The sequence below is a fragment of the Embiotoca jacksoni genome, unplaced genomic scaffold (genome assembly GCF_022577435.1).
Source record: "Embiotoca jacksoni isolate LCO1_2020_lvr unplaced genomic scaffold, fEmbJac1.0.p SCAF_91, whole genome shotgun sequence".
NCBI classification, from domain to species: Eukaryota; Metazoa; Chordata; class Actinopteri; family Embiotocidae; genus Embiotoca; species Embiotoca jacksoni.
In genome coordinates this window covers 208,861-223,600 of record NW_027185449.1, presented here as the reverse complement: position 1 = coordinate 223,600, position 14,740 = coordinate 208,861, and the positions used below count along the sequence as shown (strand labels likewise).

The window sequence follows — 14,740 nt, the reverse complement described above, 5'->3', positions numbered from 1 at the left end:
GTTTAGTCAAAGGGAAGTCGTTTGACATTTTGGGGGGGGAAAGAGCGGGATTTTCATTTCTGAGAGACATTGTTATGAAGCTGCAGCCGCTTAGCTTAAAGATCGGAAACAAGGTCACCAACCAGGCCAAGTTTTTGGGTTTAAGTTGCCATTCTGGGCACCGGATTCAAAATCATTGCGGAGAGCATTAAAGTGAATAAGTATACCTTTCCTAATTGGTATGGACCTCTTTTATAAGTTTTACTTTTTGGGTGTTTTATCCATTATCTGCTCTAGCTTTTCAAAATGATGTTTCAGGCGTCGCCCAACAGGTAAATCCGCTCGTGCAGCCGTTTCCACAACACTCAAGTCAAAGTGATGAACTTCAACTTTTTCTTTCCTAGATATGTACAATATACCCAGCCGTTTAAAAAAACAAACAAACAAACAAAAAAAACAGCAAGCGGCACGCTGAACCCGAACTTTATTGTGACTTTAAAAATCTCTTTTTTTTGATCACATTTAAAAAAACAACATTTTCACTAGCGAGTGACTGTTGAGTGATTGTCGTATGAACTGTGGCACAATAAAAAAAAAAAGAAAAAAGTTTTAAACCATTTTCCATATTGCTTTAGTTTTTCTATCCAAAACAAAGAAGCTTGCCTGATTGTGATACTTCAAACTATCACGCAAAACGCGTTAATGAATTGTTTGTGTTTCACAAAAAAGAAACGAGCGGACAAAGCAACGTAATTACCGGCCGCCTGGATTTGAGGATGCGGTCGCAACTTTTAGAAATTGGTTAAAAGTAGTGGGTTTTTTTTTTAAATTGTGCAACAAATGGAATATTTAATACCATTAAATGGTTAAAACGAGTCGTACTGTTTTAAATCTTCAGTTTTAGCACTGAGCTGACTGGCTGCTAGACATGATACCTCCACAGGAGTGTTAAGTATTGTTTAACAAAACGTCTGGTTTTTTTTTTTTTTTTTTTCAAAGGCCACCGGATAAACATCTTGGGGTTTTTGTTGTTGTTGTTGTTGTTGTTTGTATAATCAAACGCTTTAGTAACAATGGCGAAGTTTAAGGCGCAAAACGGGGGCCAGGAAATAGCCAGCCAAATTTGACGACCAGTATTAAGCCACGATTAGACACGTTAACTCGTAAGCTTCAGAGGTAGTTTAGTTAGTTTTGGATAGTGCCCGACCAGCTGCAGCCCTTCGTTTCCTATTCTTCACGCTAAGCTAAGCTGCAGCTCAATTAATTGGCGTCCACACACGTCGAGCTTCTCTCCGCCTACGAAACCGGCAAGAAAATCTATTGAGAAAATTTCCCCAAAATGTCAAACACGCCTGTAAAGTTTGCCTCCGTCCTTTCAACATTTCATCTGGCAGTTTCTGGCAGCGCAGCACTTATCAGAAAAAAGTATTTGCGACAAAACATATTCCTGCGGTTTTTACAGGTGAAACCTCGGCAGATGAACAGCAGGTATGAATGATGACTATAATCGTGGCATGCGAAGGTCAGTTAACCCGTCGGTGTCGTCGTGTTTTTATCTGGGTTTTTATTTTTGAACGATTTTCCATGTGAGTGGACCTAATGCATGCCTCCAAACTAAACGTAAAATGAGGACCCGCATGCGACGAGAGCTGCAAGTTTTCCAGAAATTAAAACTTTATGAAGGCCCTTGATCACCAGAAAATGTGCTGTCAAGGATTTCTTATTATGGAATGTTTTAATATTTCTTTGTTCACCCAGGTAAGTAATAGTGTTCTCTATATAGATTCATTTATGTTTTCCTGCAGTCATAAAACATTACAGAAAAAGTTGAAACATCACACAAATTACACGGACATTTAACACAACGAGAGGGGCATTCACTACATGTATTTCTTTTTTAAAAACCAGTAGGCGAAGTAGCCCATCCCGCCCAGCGAGCCCATGAGAAAAGAGGCGCCGAAGAACGACGGCGGCTTCTTTTTTACCATCCGGAAGGCGTTGGGTAGGACCGCCGACAGGAGCGTCGTGTGGATGTCGCCCAACACCCGGCGAAAAGCGTAGCGTTTTTGCACGCGCACAAAAAAGGACTGCAGGTTGGCTCGGCTGCCGTCCTCCCAGTATTTCTTAGAAAGTCCCAAGAACTTGAGCCTGTGCAACAAGGCTCCGAGGCAGATATCAGCTAGCGTAAATTCAGGTCCACAAAGCCACAACTCACACTTTTGACCTGCGAGGGGCGAAAGAAACATTTCGATAACAACAATCTGTAAAAAAAACAAAAACGTCCGGAGGGCGATTTCTTGTTATTTTGGCGATCTTTTTGGACGTACCTTCGTACTCGAGTTTTCTTTTCTCCAGTTCGGCCTCCACTTGATCTAGAACCATCGCTAACTCCCCCAGAATTTTCTTCAAGTAGTTCACGTTGTCGTGGTCCAAGATTTTTGCCTGGCAATCGTAAAGCAAAAACAAAAACTCTTTTTAAGAAAAGACAAACATCGCGTTGAAAGAAGCAAATGCTGATTTATTGTTGTCTAAAAACAATCAGCAGTAAACAATAAACACTATTTGCATAAATTAAGCTTTTGACAGTCAAAACTTTTTCAAATTATAAGATACCTTATCTTACGTAAAAATCTTATTTATTTATCAATTAAGGGCTTTAATTTTAGATTTCACTTGAAATTTATCTGCTGACTTAATGGTATTTTTTTTAAATATATTATATATTTAGAGTTGTTTTTTGTTTTTTTTAATAGATTTACTGCGTTTATTAAGGGTTTTAAATGGGTAAAATAAAAACTTAAAATGTACAAAATGCCAAGCTTTTCCTTAATTTTCATATCAACTCAAAAACGGAGGCCTTGTTAATGTACTAATGAAGAGCTCGAAGACCCTGAAACACATGCAAATAATCCAATAACTCCCCTATTATATAACTCCTTTAAAGTCACATTAAAATATGTTCATTTTACCTTCATTATAAATCTGTAAATTCATGGTATTTTAAAGTAAAAAGCAAATTAAGGGATTCTGCATCAAAGAAAAAAAAAAAAAAAAAAAAAAGGTTAAAAGATCACAATAGTGCAATCATAAACTCACCATTAGCTTCTTCTGCTTGGACAGGTACGGTTCTGTCAGCTGAGGCTCCTCATGGTCCAACTTCATCAGCTCCGTCGCAGCATTGGCCAAATGTCCTGAGGTCACACACACACACACACACACACACACACACACACACAGAGCGCATCCCATTAAACAGTGTCTTCTGTTGTTCAGGGAGGGTAATACTAATTCTGCTGACACCATGTTTTCTGACCACTGTGGTTTACACGAAGCACACGCTCTAAACTCACGTTGTCAGCTGCACCACAGACCGTTTAATTACACCACCGAGCCCATACAACACGTGTGAAGGGGTTCTGTCTTTTTAAACAACAAACCCATAAACCTCTGACATCACACGTGAAAGGATTTAGCCTTTTTAAAAACTAAAAATAGAACTCGTGCAACCTGCTTTAAAATGTCTCCAGAAGGAACCGATGGGTTTGGAGCCGAGAGCCACGTGCAGGGCAAAGATGTCAGGTAAGCATTTAAAGAGAGGAAATACACCTTTCTGTTTTCGATATTTCGTGATTTGTTGATTTGTCGGCTACTGGACTTCTCCAAGACGTTTCACCTCTCATCCGAAGAGGCTCCTTCAGCTCTCACCGACGTGGAGGGGAGTTCCAGCTTTTAACTTCTTGCGGGGTCCTTAAAACAACCTTGAGGGCCGTTAGGAGTCGTTGGGGTCACATGTGGGACCGACCCGGACCCCCTGTGGCTCATTAAGGTCACAAAACCGTGAGGAAGGAGCCTTTTCGGATGAGAAGTGAAACATCTTCAAGAAACTATCAGAAGACTAGTTGCTTTTGAGCAAAACTTTTAATTGATGAACTGGATGGCCGAGAACCTTCACAGACCAGTTGACCAGTTGATCCACAGGTCATGAAAACTTACGAGCATGGCCAGGATCTGACATGTTTTATATTATGATATATGTTGTGGTTGAAAATATGTTGTCAGTCCAGCTGCATTACAAATATGTTAAAAAAAAAAAACTAGGTACTATTAGTTGAAATGAAAATAAAACCACAAGATGAACACAGAAATAATCAAACACTTTACAATGAATCGTGTAAACTGTACTAACACTGATTCTTCCTATTAAATACTCCCATCGGGTGGATTTTATAGGTACAACACAAGACTGTCGAGAGTTTCACTGGGTAATTAATTCAGCTGCAGAACCGGTTGCTTTGATTTACCGGGGCCGAGGCCGTTACCCGACGCAGAGCGAGCGCCGCAGTTCAGACCTGAGAGGCCTGATATCTGAACGAACTTGGCGTCACTACAAACTGCTGCATTCGGGTCTTTTTTTTTTTTTTTTTTTTTTTTGGTATTGAGTGGCGTCAAATTACCCGGCGCGATTTGTTTGCCGACGATGTGGAAAACGCTGCGCAGGGAGATGAATAGCTTTGCATTCATAATGTCTTGTTGCTTTTGCTCTGAGGAGACGAGTTGGTCCCAAAGTTGAAGCTCATTCACCTCGAGTGTTTGCAAATGGTCAAAATATTGAGTAAAAAAAACGCAACTCTTTTTTTTTTTTTTTATTCATATCATGTTTTTTTTTTTGTTTTGGAAAGTACAAAGACAAAAACAGCATCTACTTTTATTATTTAATTTGATCAATCTACTCTTTAAGTTAGGAGTTTGGTTTGGTGAAGCACCACCATGGATTTAAAGGCATAGTTGAGGCCGACTTTGACTCCATTTTGGTGACGTTTTACTTCTATGAGTATATAACCTCATTTTAGGTTTGTTTTGGGGACGATAGTTCAACGATGAAGATTTTTTTTTTAACACCACAACGAACGTGGTTCCGTTTACACCAAAGTTTGCGTTTCCGTCCCAAGAAACGGGCGAACGTAGCACAGGAATTTCTGGAGAATTTGGAAGTTAAATGGGGGAAGCAGGATTTTAAGTGCCCGACTACCCGTGGTGTTACGGTACTGTTGCTCAGAGCGACAAAAAAAAAAAGGACCAAAAGAGACCCGATTTCACCAAATGGGTCACAATTAATAGACCTATACCAAGTAGAAACTACATTATACTGCATATTACACGAAATTCAATTCCAATTATATATTCCCCAACGAGAAGATGGAGTGATGTTTACTAGTGATGCGCACGTCCCAAATGTTCAGTCGACCAATCAGATCGCTGCGGCGGAACTACTTGTATAATTTTTTCACACGAGGACACGTGTTATATTGTTATACATGTGCTGTAAATTTAACGTCATTCGTTTTCAAATCCATTTTTCCTTTTCGACTTCCCGCACGACGTTGGATTTTAATTTCTCGCTTTTTCCGCGAGGACGTTCGTTAATTCGAGTTCTCGTCAGCGCTACTTTCGATTTGATGTAACACACAGCAGCGTGTTGTCTGACGAGCCTCCGACAGTGCAGTGAGCTGGCTTCACTTACGACGTATTTCTGCGGTGGCGTACTTTGGGATCATAGAGTCGGTGGTGAGCTCCGGATGGAGGATGCAGCCGTGCGTGTAAGCGTCCATCGGCAGGCCGTCCAGCAGCTGGCGGTACTGCTGCACGCGCTCGTGGAGAGGCGAGTCGGCGTCGGGGATCAGCTGAGCCACCGCGTCTGCGTGAGTAACCACACGAAAAACACAGAACATTTTCTTTCAATTTAAAAAAAAAAAAAAGAAAAAGCTGCACAGTTGGACGCTATTTTCACAACCTGACGTCGCTAAGCAACTGTCTTCAAGCTTAAACAAGCACCAGAAATAACAACAATCCCCGACTGACCTGCTCTGTTTACCTGCTGTCGCTCAGATTCAGAAGAATAATTGGACTTTTTGTAAATGAGGTGTATTTATTTTTGTTCAGAGAGTTAGAGGGCAGATGAAGGCCGCTCTCATACAATATCTGTCCGGTAGATTTCACCTACAAGGCCTCGTCAAGGCAGACTGAAAGCAAACCGAAGGCTCAGTTTGTTGTACAACCGTGAGTTTGGTCTCTGGAACGAGTTTTAAGAGCAGCGATGCTTCAACGGAGCAGAATTAAAACACGGTCGACATGGGCGGGTCTGTTTGATTGACAGGCCCGTGGTGCAGTAAGATTTCTGCTGGCGGTCGGCGGGACGTAGCGTCGTCAGGTTTCCAATCAGATCGAGTCAGATCCACCAGCTCGCCCAAATATGGTCACTTCCTGCTCCAAACCGCTCCGAACTAGCAAAGATGGCGCCGGAGAAAATCCAAACTCGAGGCTTCGCAACGGCCGTTCAACAAACCGACGGGTGACGTCACTGTTGGTTACTGCTTGCTTCGTAATAAAAGAAATATCAGGCGTGTTTTTGGATGTTGGTCCGACAACAAAGATCCTCTAATCTGGATCTCTAATACTGGTGAGCTTCACAGTTGGTAGAAGGCAGATTTTTGTCGCCTCTACGAAAGCCTGGCTCGCTTTTTTTGTCACCCCGCTCGGCAAAACCAGCTGCCGGCTCCATAACTAACAGACTTATATCGATCTTCTGCTGTTAAACCACGTTTTACTCTTCCGTGTTCGGACACATTATTTCCCAAAATGTTGAAACGAGTCCTTTAAAAAGTTTTACTACTGACGGCAGTTTTTGTTGTTGTTGTTTTTTTTTACATCCTGCCGTCCTATTTTCTCGCGGCTGGCGGAAAGATGCTGTTTCGACACAATGACCCTGCTGCTGAGTTTTCCAGTGCTTTAAGCAAAGCAGAGGCGGCTATTTATTTATTTTTTTATCAGGGGTGGGGGGGCTGCTGCTGCTCCTGCTGCTGCTGGCCGAGCTCCAGAAAGCTGAGTAAGCAGTCGCAGGACCTGAGCGTGCCATTCAGGGGTCCTCTAGGTGGTCTGCTGCTGCTGCTGCTGCTGCAACGGCGGCCAATCAGCATGCGGTAATCGACATGACAGAAGCAACCGAGGGTTTCAGGCATATCTTACTTCATCTTAAAAGTTTCTTTTTTTATCTATTTGCTTTTATTCATTCATTGCCTCCACACTGTCACAGCGTTTTATCACCCGTTTAGCTCCTTTTACATACTTTTAATTCCCCTTTTATTCTAACTTCTTATTCACGCCTAACTTTTATCTTTCTAATGTATCGTCCAAATTTTTATACTCCTTTTTAGTTTCTACTTCTTATCGCACTCTATTTTAACGCTCTTATTGTAATTTTTCACGTTTAATCTATTTGATCTCGATCGTCTCGCGTGCATCGGTCTCAGTGTTGTTGTTTTTTTAAATTGTCTTATTTCAATTTGTTCTCAAATTCTTTTCTGATTATCGGCCTGTCAATCATCTGTAAAGCACTTTGAACTGCACCAAAATGTACCAAAAGTGCTATATAAATAGTTTGATTGATTGATTTAGGGCCCTCTGATTTTTATTTGGAATTGACCAACAGCTTGTTTTGCGTCGTGTACGACTCTCTTTTTTTTTTTGGAGACATCTGCACTTTTCCCGGCCAGCTGCAGTCCACGTCGGTCAAAATACAACAAACAAAAATAAAAGATTCTGAGTTTTGGCCCGCTCGGTTTGGGGCAGGAAATGACCATATATGGGTGAGCTGGGGGGGCGGGGGGGGGGAGCGAGCGGTGGATCTCACTGATCTGATTGGACGCCCGGCAATCCTACGTCCCGCCCACCGATAGCTGTAATCTGACTGCACCGCGGGCCTGTCAATCAAAAGGACATGCCCCCCCAAAAACAGGTCTTTTTGAAGCTTCTTTTCTAATGAATGAGGGATTATTTTCAGATGGACCTCCAGAAAACTAATAAGAAGGAGCGACTTTAGCTAACAACACCGAGATAACTCCCGTAAAAAATGTATTCACTTTGATTTTCACGAGAGAAGTTGAATGGGAGTCTATGGAGCCGGAGGCTTTTTTGGAGCCGACCTCTAGTGGCACTCGGTGGTATCGCAGCTTCAGGCGCTTCTGCGTCGACCTCATTTTTCAGACCCGGAAGCTGCGAACACTTTTACAGACAGTCAACGGTTATTAGCTGGCGTCTCTCGGGCCTTTCCTGATCCGATGCTCCCGGCGTGTTACGTAACGTCTCAGCTGACCGTCCTATAGGACACACCGCCCACGGATAGGACAACTCATAGGACAGGATTGAGCGCGTGCATCTTAACGTCGGCTTACTCAAGCATGAGTCTGAGTCAGTGCCTCACATCTTGACCGCGTCCATGTTTCCTCCTCCAGCTCCATCATCTTTGACTTTGACCGTATTTATTTGCTGGACTCATTGTTTTAGTGACGATTTCCAGTTCAATCATTAAATTATCTCCCTCGTATTTGTCACTCCAGTTTTGTGTAATCTAATCAGGTGAAGTTCATCTCGGTGACATTGCTGCAAAGGCGTTGACGCGGCGACTCGCAGGGCTTCCAGTGGTCCGGCTTCACAGACTCGATATTTCTCGAGCGTAGCAGCAAAGAGGGGGAAACTGCAGCAGGGCCCTGAATCCCCGGCTGACTGTGGAAGTAAATTATTTAACTGTACGTTTGTGGGGTTTTTTTCTTCAAAATTTTGGGAAAAATCCACCGGCGAAGCAAAAAAAAAACAAATATCAGCTCGAACGGTAAAAAGCTTCAAATACAGTACGAGTTGATGGAGAGCTTTCATGACGCAGGAGGAGCTTTGATTTCAGGTGGTTTCAGACAGCGCGCTCACGTCAGAATTAACCATTTGGACCGCAACCTGAGATTGACAATATTTAAATAAAGATTGCAGGTCGATTGAATGAAGTGCAGCTATAGAAACTGCAGGTTCAGTTTCTCCCGTCTGAACACTGAAGCGTCCTCGTGAAAGACACAGAATTCCTAAGTTGCTTCCGATTGCCACGGCAGCTCTGCTATCGTTTGGTGGTTTTTTGTGACCAGGTGTCCCGATTTATCCCAGGTATTGAGACCAGCAGGAAGTGACCATATTTGGACGAGCTCGGGGGAGGGGAGGGGAGCGAGGGGTGGATCTGGCTGATCTGATTGGAATCACATGCTTATACTATGTCCCGCCCACCTGATAGCTGTAACCTGACTGCACCACAGGCCTGTCAATCAAACCCCCCCCCCCCCCCAAAAAAAAAAAAAAAAAAACCCAGGTCTTTCTGAATCTTCTTTTCAAATGAATGAGGGATTATTTTCAGATGGACCTCCAGAAAACTAATAAGAAGGAGCGACTTTAGCGAACAACACCGAGATAGCTGATGGACACATTTGATTGACTTTGATTTTCACGGGAGAAGTTGAATGGGAGTCTATGGAGCCGGAGGCTTTTTTGGAGCCGACCTCTAGTGGCACTCGGTGGTATTGCAGCTTAAGGACACTCCTGCATCGGCTTCATTTTTCAGAGCCGGAAGCTACGAACACGTTTATACAGTGTGTGGGCCCGACCCGTAACCCGCAGAGTATATTGTATGTATATATTTTTCACAAGTCGGATAAACACATCAAAACTTCCAGCTACCTCTCAGCACCGTGTCCTACGTCCCCGACAAACCTACTCTTTACCCCGCATTTTGGCTTGTTGTCTGTTCACCTTGTGCGTGAGCGTGACTGAATGGGAGACACAAATTTGACCCTGCAAAAATTCAGCTCCGGCTAACAAACCCAACCAGCGTTGGAGGTCGGAAATAACTCGCCTCCAGCGTTTTACGAGCGCTTTACCTCGTAAAAGAGCCTCCAGCGTGCACTTCAACGGCCACATGCAGCGCACGCGGTACGTCACGCTAAAAGATGGAGAAACTACACGCCCGGACGATGAATGATGATCAACGAGGAAGACGTCCGCCCTATCGGAGTGGCGAATTAATACGACCCGAGACTGTATTCACAGCGAAGGAAAAAAAAAAAAAACGACTTAAAAACGGCATCGTCCAAACCACATAAATTTGAGCGTACCGACGTGTAACTGAAAACTCTAAACTTGCTGCATCTAATCAGGTTGCTAAGCAACAATTGGCTGTTCGGGAAGAGGCTTTTAGCAAACAGTCTGAGACTTTATCGTTTGCTTCGGGGGGCTCCACAGAACTTGAAAAAAAAAAAAAAAAAAATCCCCCCAAAAAAGTGGAACACAAAGACGCCGCTGTACTCTACCTCCCGCAAAGTTTTTCTCCAGGTAGTCGATGATCTGGTTGTAGTCGCTGATGATGGTGTCCCCGTGGAGGAAGACGGGCACCTCCTCGCCCAGGTTCAGCCTCATGAACCACGGCTCCTTGTGCTCCTGCAGCGGCAAGCTCACGTCCCTCTCCTCGCACAGCAGACCCTTCTCGTTGATGACGAGGCGTACCTGCAGTCACAAGGAGGCCATCGGCTTCGTCACGACAGGCGTACCAAACAATATTTGTTTTTCGGCGAGCAAATCAAAACGGGGAAACGCTAAAAAGATCGGTGGCACCGGCTCTCGGTTTACGGCGATAAAAAAAAAAAGGTGCTGCGCCGCGCGGAACGGAGAAGCTGAATTGTTTGCGCTGTCTGCCAAACTAATGTGCTGTTTTACAGCGTGCTAAAAGTTTGAGCAAAAAACATCCAGGAACGGTCAGGATCCATTACGTCGGGCGGTGAAGGTTAACCCCCCCCACCCCCTCCTCCACCCTCCAACACCCCGGAGAGCTATTAGTGGGAAGAAGATTAATGAAAGGAGATGACACCTGTGCTACATTTGGAGTTTCCGCTGAAGGCGGCTGGACGCGGCGTAATGAAATAAAAGAACCTGAGTGATTCAGCGACACGGTGATTACAGCGTCCGTAGACGCAGCGCGGCTCCAAATCCAGGATTTCTATACGAAACCGTCGAATGTTTCAAGTCTCAGTGTTTAACCGTGGAGGTGTCCCGCGACAACGCGACAACAGTTGGCGACGATTTCTCCAACCCCCCCCCCCCCCCCCCCCCCCCCCCCCCCCCCCGCCTCTTAGATACGACCTGCGGGACTGTTTCCTAAATTGGCGCCCTCTGCTGGTGGTTTGTTCTTATCCTCAACTGCTACCTCGCAGGGACTGTTTCCTGAAAAATAACGTTAATTGTGTTTTTCTTAATCCTCTCAACAACCCCTCAGATTCATCCCGTGAGCTTTTAGTGTGGGAACAACAACTGGAAGTCAAACCGGCTCCGACTCCGTCGGCCTGGAGAAAGATTTCTCCTCACGCGTTAATGCGTCCGGGTCGGCGATCATCTGTTGTCATTTTCCGCATAAAGACGTTGACGTCCAACACTTCGAGGACATTTTTTACTGAGAATACGTCGGTATTTTTTTTATTTTTACCCAAATAAGATTCACGAACGCAGGACTTAGTCGCGTGACTTTCTTGCAGAGTAAAAGATCTGAATACTTCTTCCGGCATGACCCTGAAAAACAACGTGACCAGGAGACGACGCGGAGACGTTACAGTCTCGACCGCTGGGACGTGTGAATCTCCGACCCGCTTTTTTTTTTAAACTGTTGATTGTATTTCATTACCAGCTGATCGGCCTGTTATTTCGGAGCTTAATCAATTAATCGTTTATAGCTATTTTTTCGAGAAGGGTTGACAAACGGTCTAAAAAAAACTGAAGTTTGTTCTCACACCAGAGGAAAGAGGCTTTTTAAAAGCTTAAACCAGAAAATAACGTTGTATTTTTCATTGACAAATGACTCAAATTATGAATCGATAATTCTTACGTGGCTCAATTTGACTCTTGCATCTCACGTACTGTACAGGAAGACTTCAATCACGAGCGTGTAATCCGTGTGTACACATTCGGCACAGATGGAGGCCCGCGAGCACAAAGGATAAAATGCCAGTTGTCCTTTTTTTTATTTAAAGGGGCAGTTCAGCAATTTACAAATAGATTTCTATGAATTTGGGGGAGTCACAAGAGACAACAGTCAAAGCAGTAAAGGCCGAGATATCGTGACTTAAGATTCCCTGGAATGGGTCAAGTTCCCGAAAACAATGCATCCTACATTTCCCACAATGCAACACGATAATAAACGTGGACGGCCTGATGTATTCGACTGTTTGTCTGATGTTTTCTTTCTTTGAGTCAATCCGGAGTTTGCCGCGACCGTAAACCCGTCTTTCAAAAATCAGCACAAGTCTGGCAGCTCAGATATCCCCGATGACATCACAGTGACATCACAGGGCCCCTCCAAACCAAAGAAGATGCAGCTGTTTTTTTGTTTGTTTGTTTTTTAAAGGCTAAGCGGTCACAGGTAAAATGATCTTTACGTGTAAAAAAAAAAAAAGAAAGAAAAGAAATTGGTGCAAATGAATGCAGTCTTGTAGCTTCATGCAGTATGTTGTTGTTTTTTTTCAGAGTTTTTTGGCGTGGCTAAAATACAACATTATAATTCCATATGAACTATACAGGTTACGGTTAGACTTCAAAGAAGGCATAAAAATAACATAAGCTGCAGGAGAGGGGGGATGGGGGGGAGGCTGGAGGATGGGGGGGGGGGAAGAGATGGCTTTTGGTTTGTTTTGCACATCATTTGAATCAATTATTTAGGATGTCATGTGTCAGAGCATTTTGGTTGTAGCCACATTCACCGGCAATGAAGGGGGACAGGGGAGGGGGAAGGAGGGGGGGGGGGGGGGAAGCGGCTCTAAGCTGTGGTTAACAAGGTGGAAGCAGATGTGAGGTGATTTATGACAGGAAGCATTGACAACCGAATCGTGGCATGTTTCACGTCGAGGGGAACGAGCACCTCCGCGCTGCTGCAGCGGGGTTTTTTTTTCTAAACGTCTCCAAATGGGGAAGGTCTGCCCAGCTGCAGGAGCGTATTCATATTCATGCACTACAACACCCCCCCCCCCCCCCCCCCCCTCCACCACCACCACCACCACCACACACACACACACACACACACACACACCACCAAAAAAAAAAAAAAACACCAAACATGCTTAAACAAAAGCCAAACGCAGGGATCTCCACGCTGTCATGCAAAAGGGGGGGGGGGGGGGGACGTGAAAGGAGCCACCTCCATTTTCAAGCTCTGCTATCTCTCTCTCTCTCTCTCTCTCTCTTTTTTTTTTTTTTTACCTTTTGGGAGGTGAAAGACTGCGTCCAGTGGTACAAAACGAGCCTGTCTTTACTGAAGGGTTTGGGCTCTGCCGTCGGTTCCTCGCACTCCTCCCCGTCTGTGATTTTGCCGTCCTCGTCCATGGCTGAGATGGGCCACCAGCTACAGTTGGTGGGGGTAACATGGTTGGAAGACGCCATGACAGAGCGTTTTGTGCGTGTGGAGGAGAGGCGCGAGGAGGGAGAGACGAGGAGAGAGAGAGAGAGGGAGAGAGACAGAGAGAGAGAGGGAGAGAGAGAGAGAGAGAGGGAGGGAGGATCTCTCAGCAGCTCGAGCGCAGCATCACCGGCGCACGCGGCATCCAGTCAGTTCGGGACAGCTCCGGTGCTGAAACCACAACGATACGAAATAAATAAATAAATAACATTTAAAAAAAAACAACAACAACAACACCAACAGCCGAATATATACGGTAATAGCTGCTTACTCCGGCATGCTGCTGCTTGCTGCACAATTAAATCGATGTGCAGCCGTTATTACATCACACGACGAGCGACGCACAAACATGCGCGGTGGAGCTCGCGGAGGGAGCCGCTTCGAGTGGGAAGGTCAAGCGGCTCGTGGAAGGACACGGAGGCTGTGGACTCCATGCCATTGTTGTTGTGGGCTACTTAAAGCCCGTAGGAGCAAATACAGAGGTGCACTTCCGCAAGATTCATCTTGAGAAACTTTTCTTGAACGGTGCCGCTTTTTTTTGCCGCTTTATTAAATAATGAATCGGTGATGGAAGAAGTGTTTCAGATCGTTAAGTTAAAAGTTCAGCAGTGCTGCAAGTGGGAAACGTCCTGCATGAAAAACACAAAAGTATTGGCAGCAAAATGTAAAAATATTAAAGTCCCGGTTTGGTCCCTCTGATATGACGTCCTCGGATTATGAATAATGAAGCATTAGCGTGTCAACAGCTGGTTTGAACTACTTTATATCCAGTTTTAATATTCAGAGACAAGCGGATAAATGTGAGGGGGTTTGTCAGATGGGAAAGGAAAGAAAAAGGAAAAAAAAAGTTCTGGAGTTAATTTCACCTTGATATTAATGGATCAAAAATATAACATTGCAAATCAATAATGTTTGTTATGGAGGATATTTTTCTGCAGAAGTACTTTTACTTGTTTTTCCCCCTTTAAGTAGGCGTTTCAATGCAGAAACTTTAACTTGTAACTGAGTATTTTTAAATTAGCTAATTGCCACTTTTACTTTAGAAGAAAATCTGAGTGTTTTTTTTTTCCCCTCCAGTGTTTATTAGTGCCATAAAAAAAAAGTTTTGTAAAGTTTACTGACAAATTCAAAATTATACGCATGTTGTAGTTACCAATGATTTCCAGCAGGGGGCTGACGTGAGCGCAACAAAACTGGTGTAAACATGACTTTTCAGAGTTTGCACATTAAGCTGGTGACAATTTAAAACAAGAAAAAGTAAAAAAATAAATTAAAGTGTTTATATTGGCCTGAAATTGGACGTGTTTCTAATATTTTTCTAATATTTATGAAAATTACACTAATATAGGTTTATAATGGCATTTCTATAGTAAAACATATACATACAAACATATAGTCCTTCTTATAGTGATCCATAAATGTATTATAACTTTAACCACAGAGACACGTGTTATAATA

The 14,740-nt window shown here is 43.8% G+C and overlaps 1 protein-coding gene across 2 annotated transcripts; it reads right to left on the bottom strand.

Moving 5' to 3' along the window:
* Positions 1-446: 446 nt before the first annotated feature.
* gdap1l1 (ganglioside induced differentiation associated protein 1-like 1) lies at positions 447-13,651 on the bottom strand. 2 transcript variants are annotated; one of them, XM_069141778.1, is made up of 7 exons: positions 13,554-13,651; positions 13,087-13,453; positions 10,158-10,350; positions 5,501-5,674; positions 3,076-3,170; positions 2,307-2,421; positions 447-2,203 (listed from the first exon to the last, which is right to left on the bottom strand). In XM_069141778.1, the coding sequence occupies exons 2-7, from the start codon at positions 13,264-13,266 to the stop codon at positions 1,860-1,862; spliced, it is 1,101 nt and encodes a 366-aa protein (XP_068997879.1). In that variant the 5' UTR covers positions 13,267-13,453; positions 13,554-13,651; the 3' UTR covers positions 447-1,859. The 2 variants fall into 2 exon arrangements, with proteins under 2 accessions (XP_068997879.1, XP_068997880.1); XM_069141779.1 differs by lacking the exon at positions 13,554-13,651 and having other exon boundaries at positions 13,087-13,472.
* Between the last annotated feature and the right edge of the window lie 1,089 nt (positions 13,652-14,740).

Excerpts from the sequence above, each read along its gene's own strand:
- gdap1l1 (XM_069141778.1), bottom strand. The coding sequence starts at position 13,266 with ATGGCGTCTTCCAACCATGTTACCCCCACCAACTGTAGCTGGTGGCCC. Across the intron at positions 5,675-10,157 it reads GGAGAAAAACTTTGCGGGAG|ACGCGGTGGCTCAGCTGATC; the intron begins GTAGAGTACAGC and ends TTACTCACGCAG. Across the intron at positions 2,422-3,075 it reads CCAAGCAGAAGAAGCTAATG|GCAAAAATCTTGGACCACGA; the intron begins GTGAGTTTATGA and ends TACGATTGCCAG.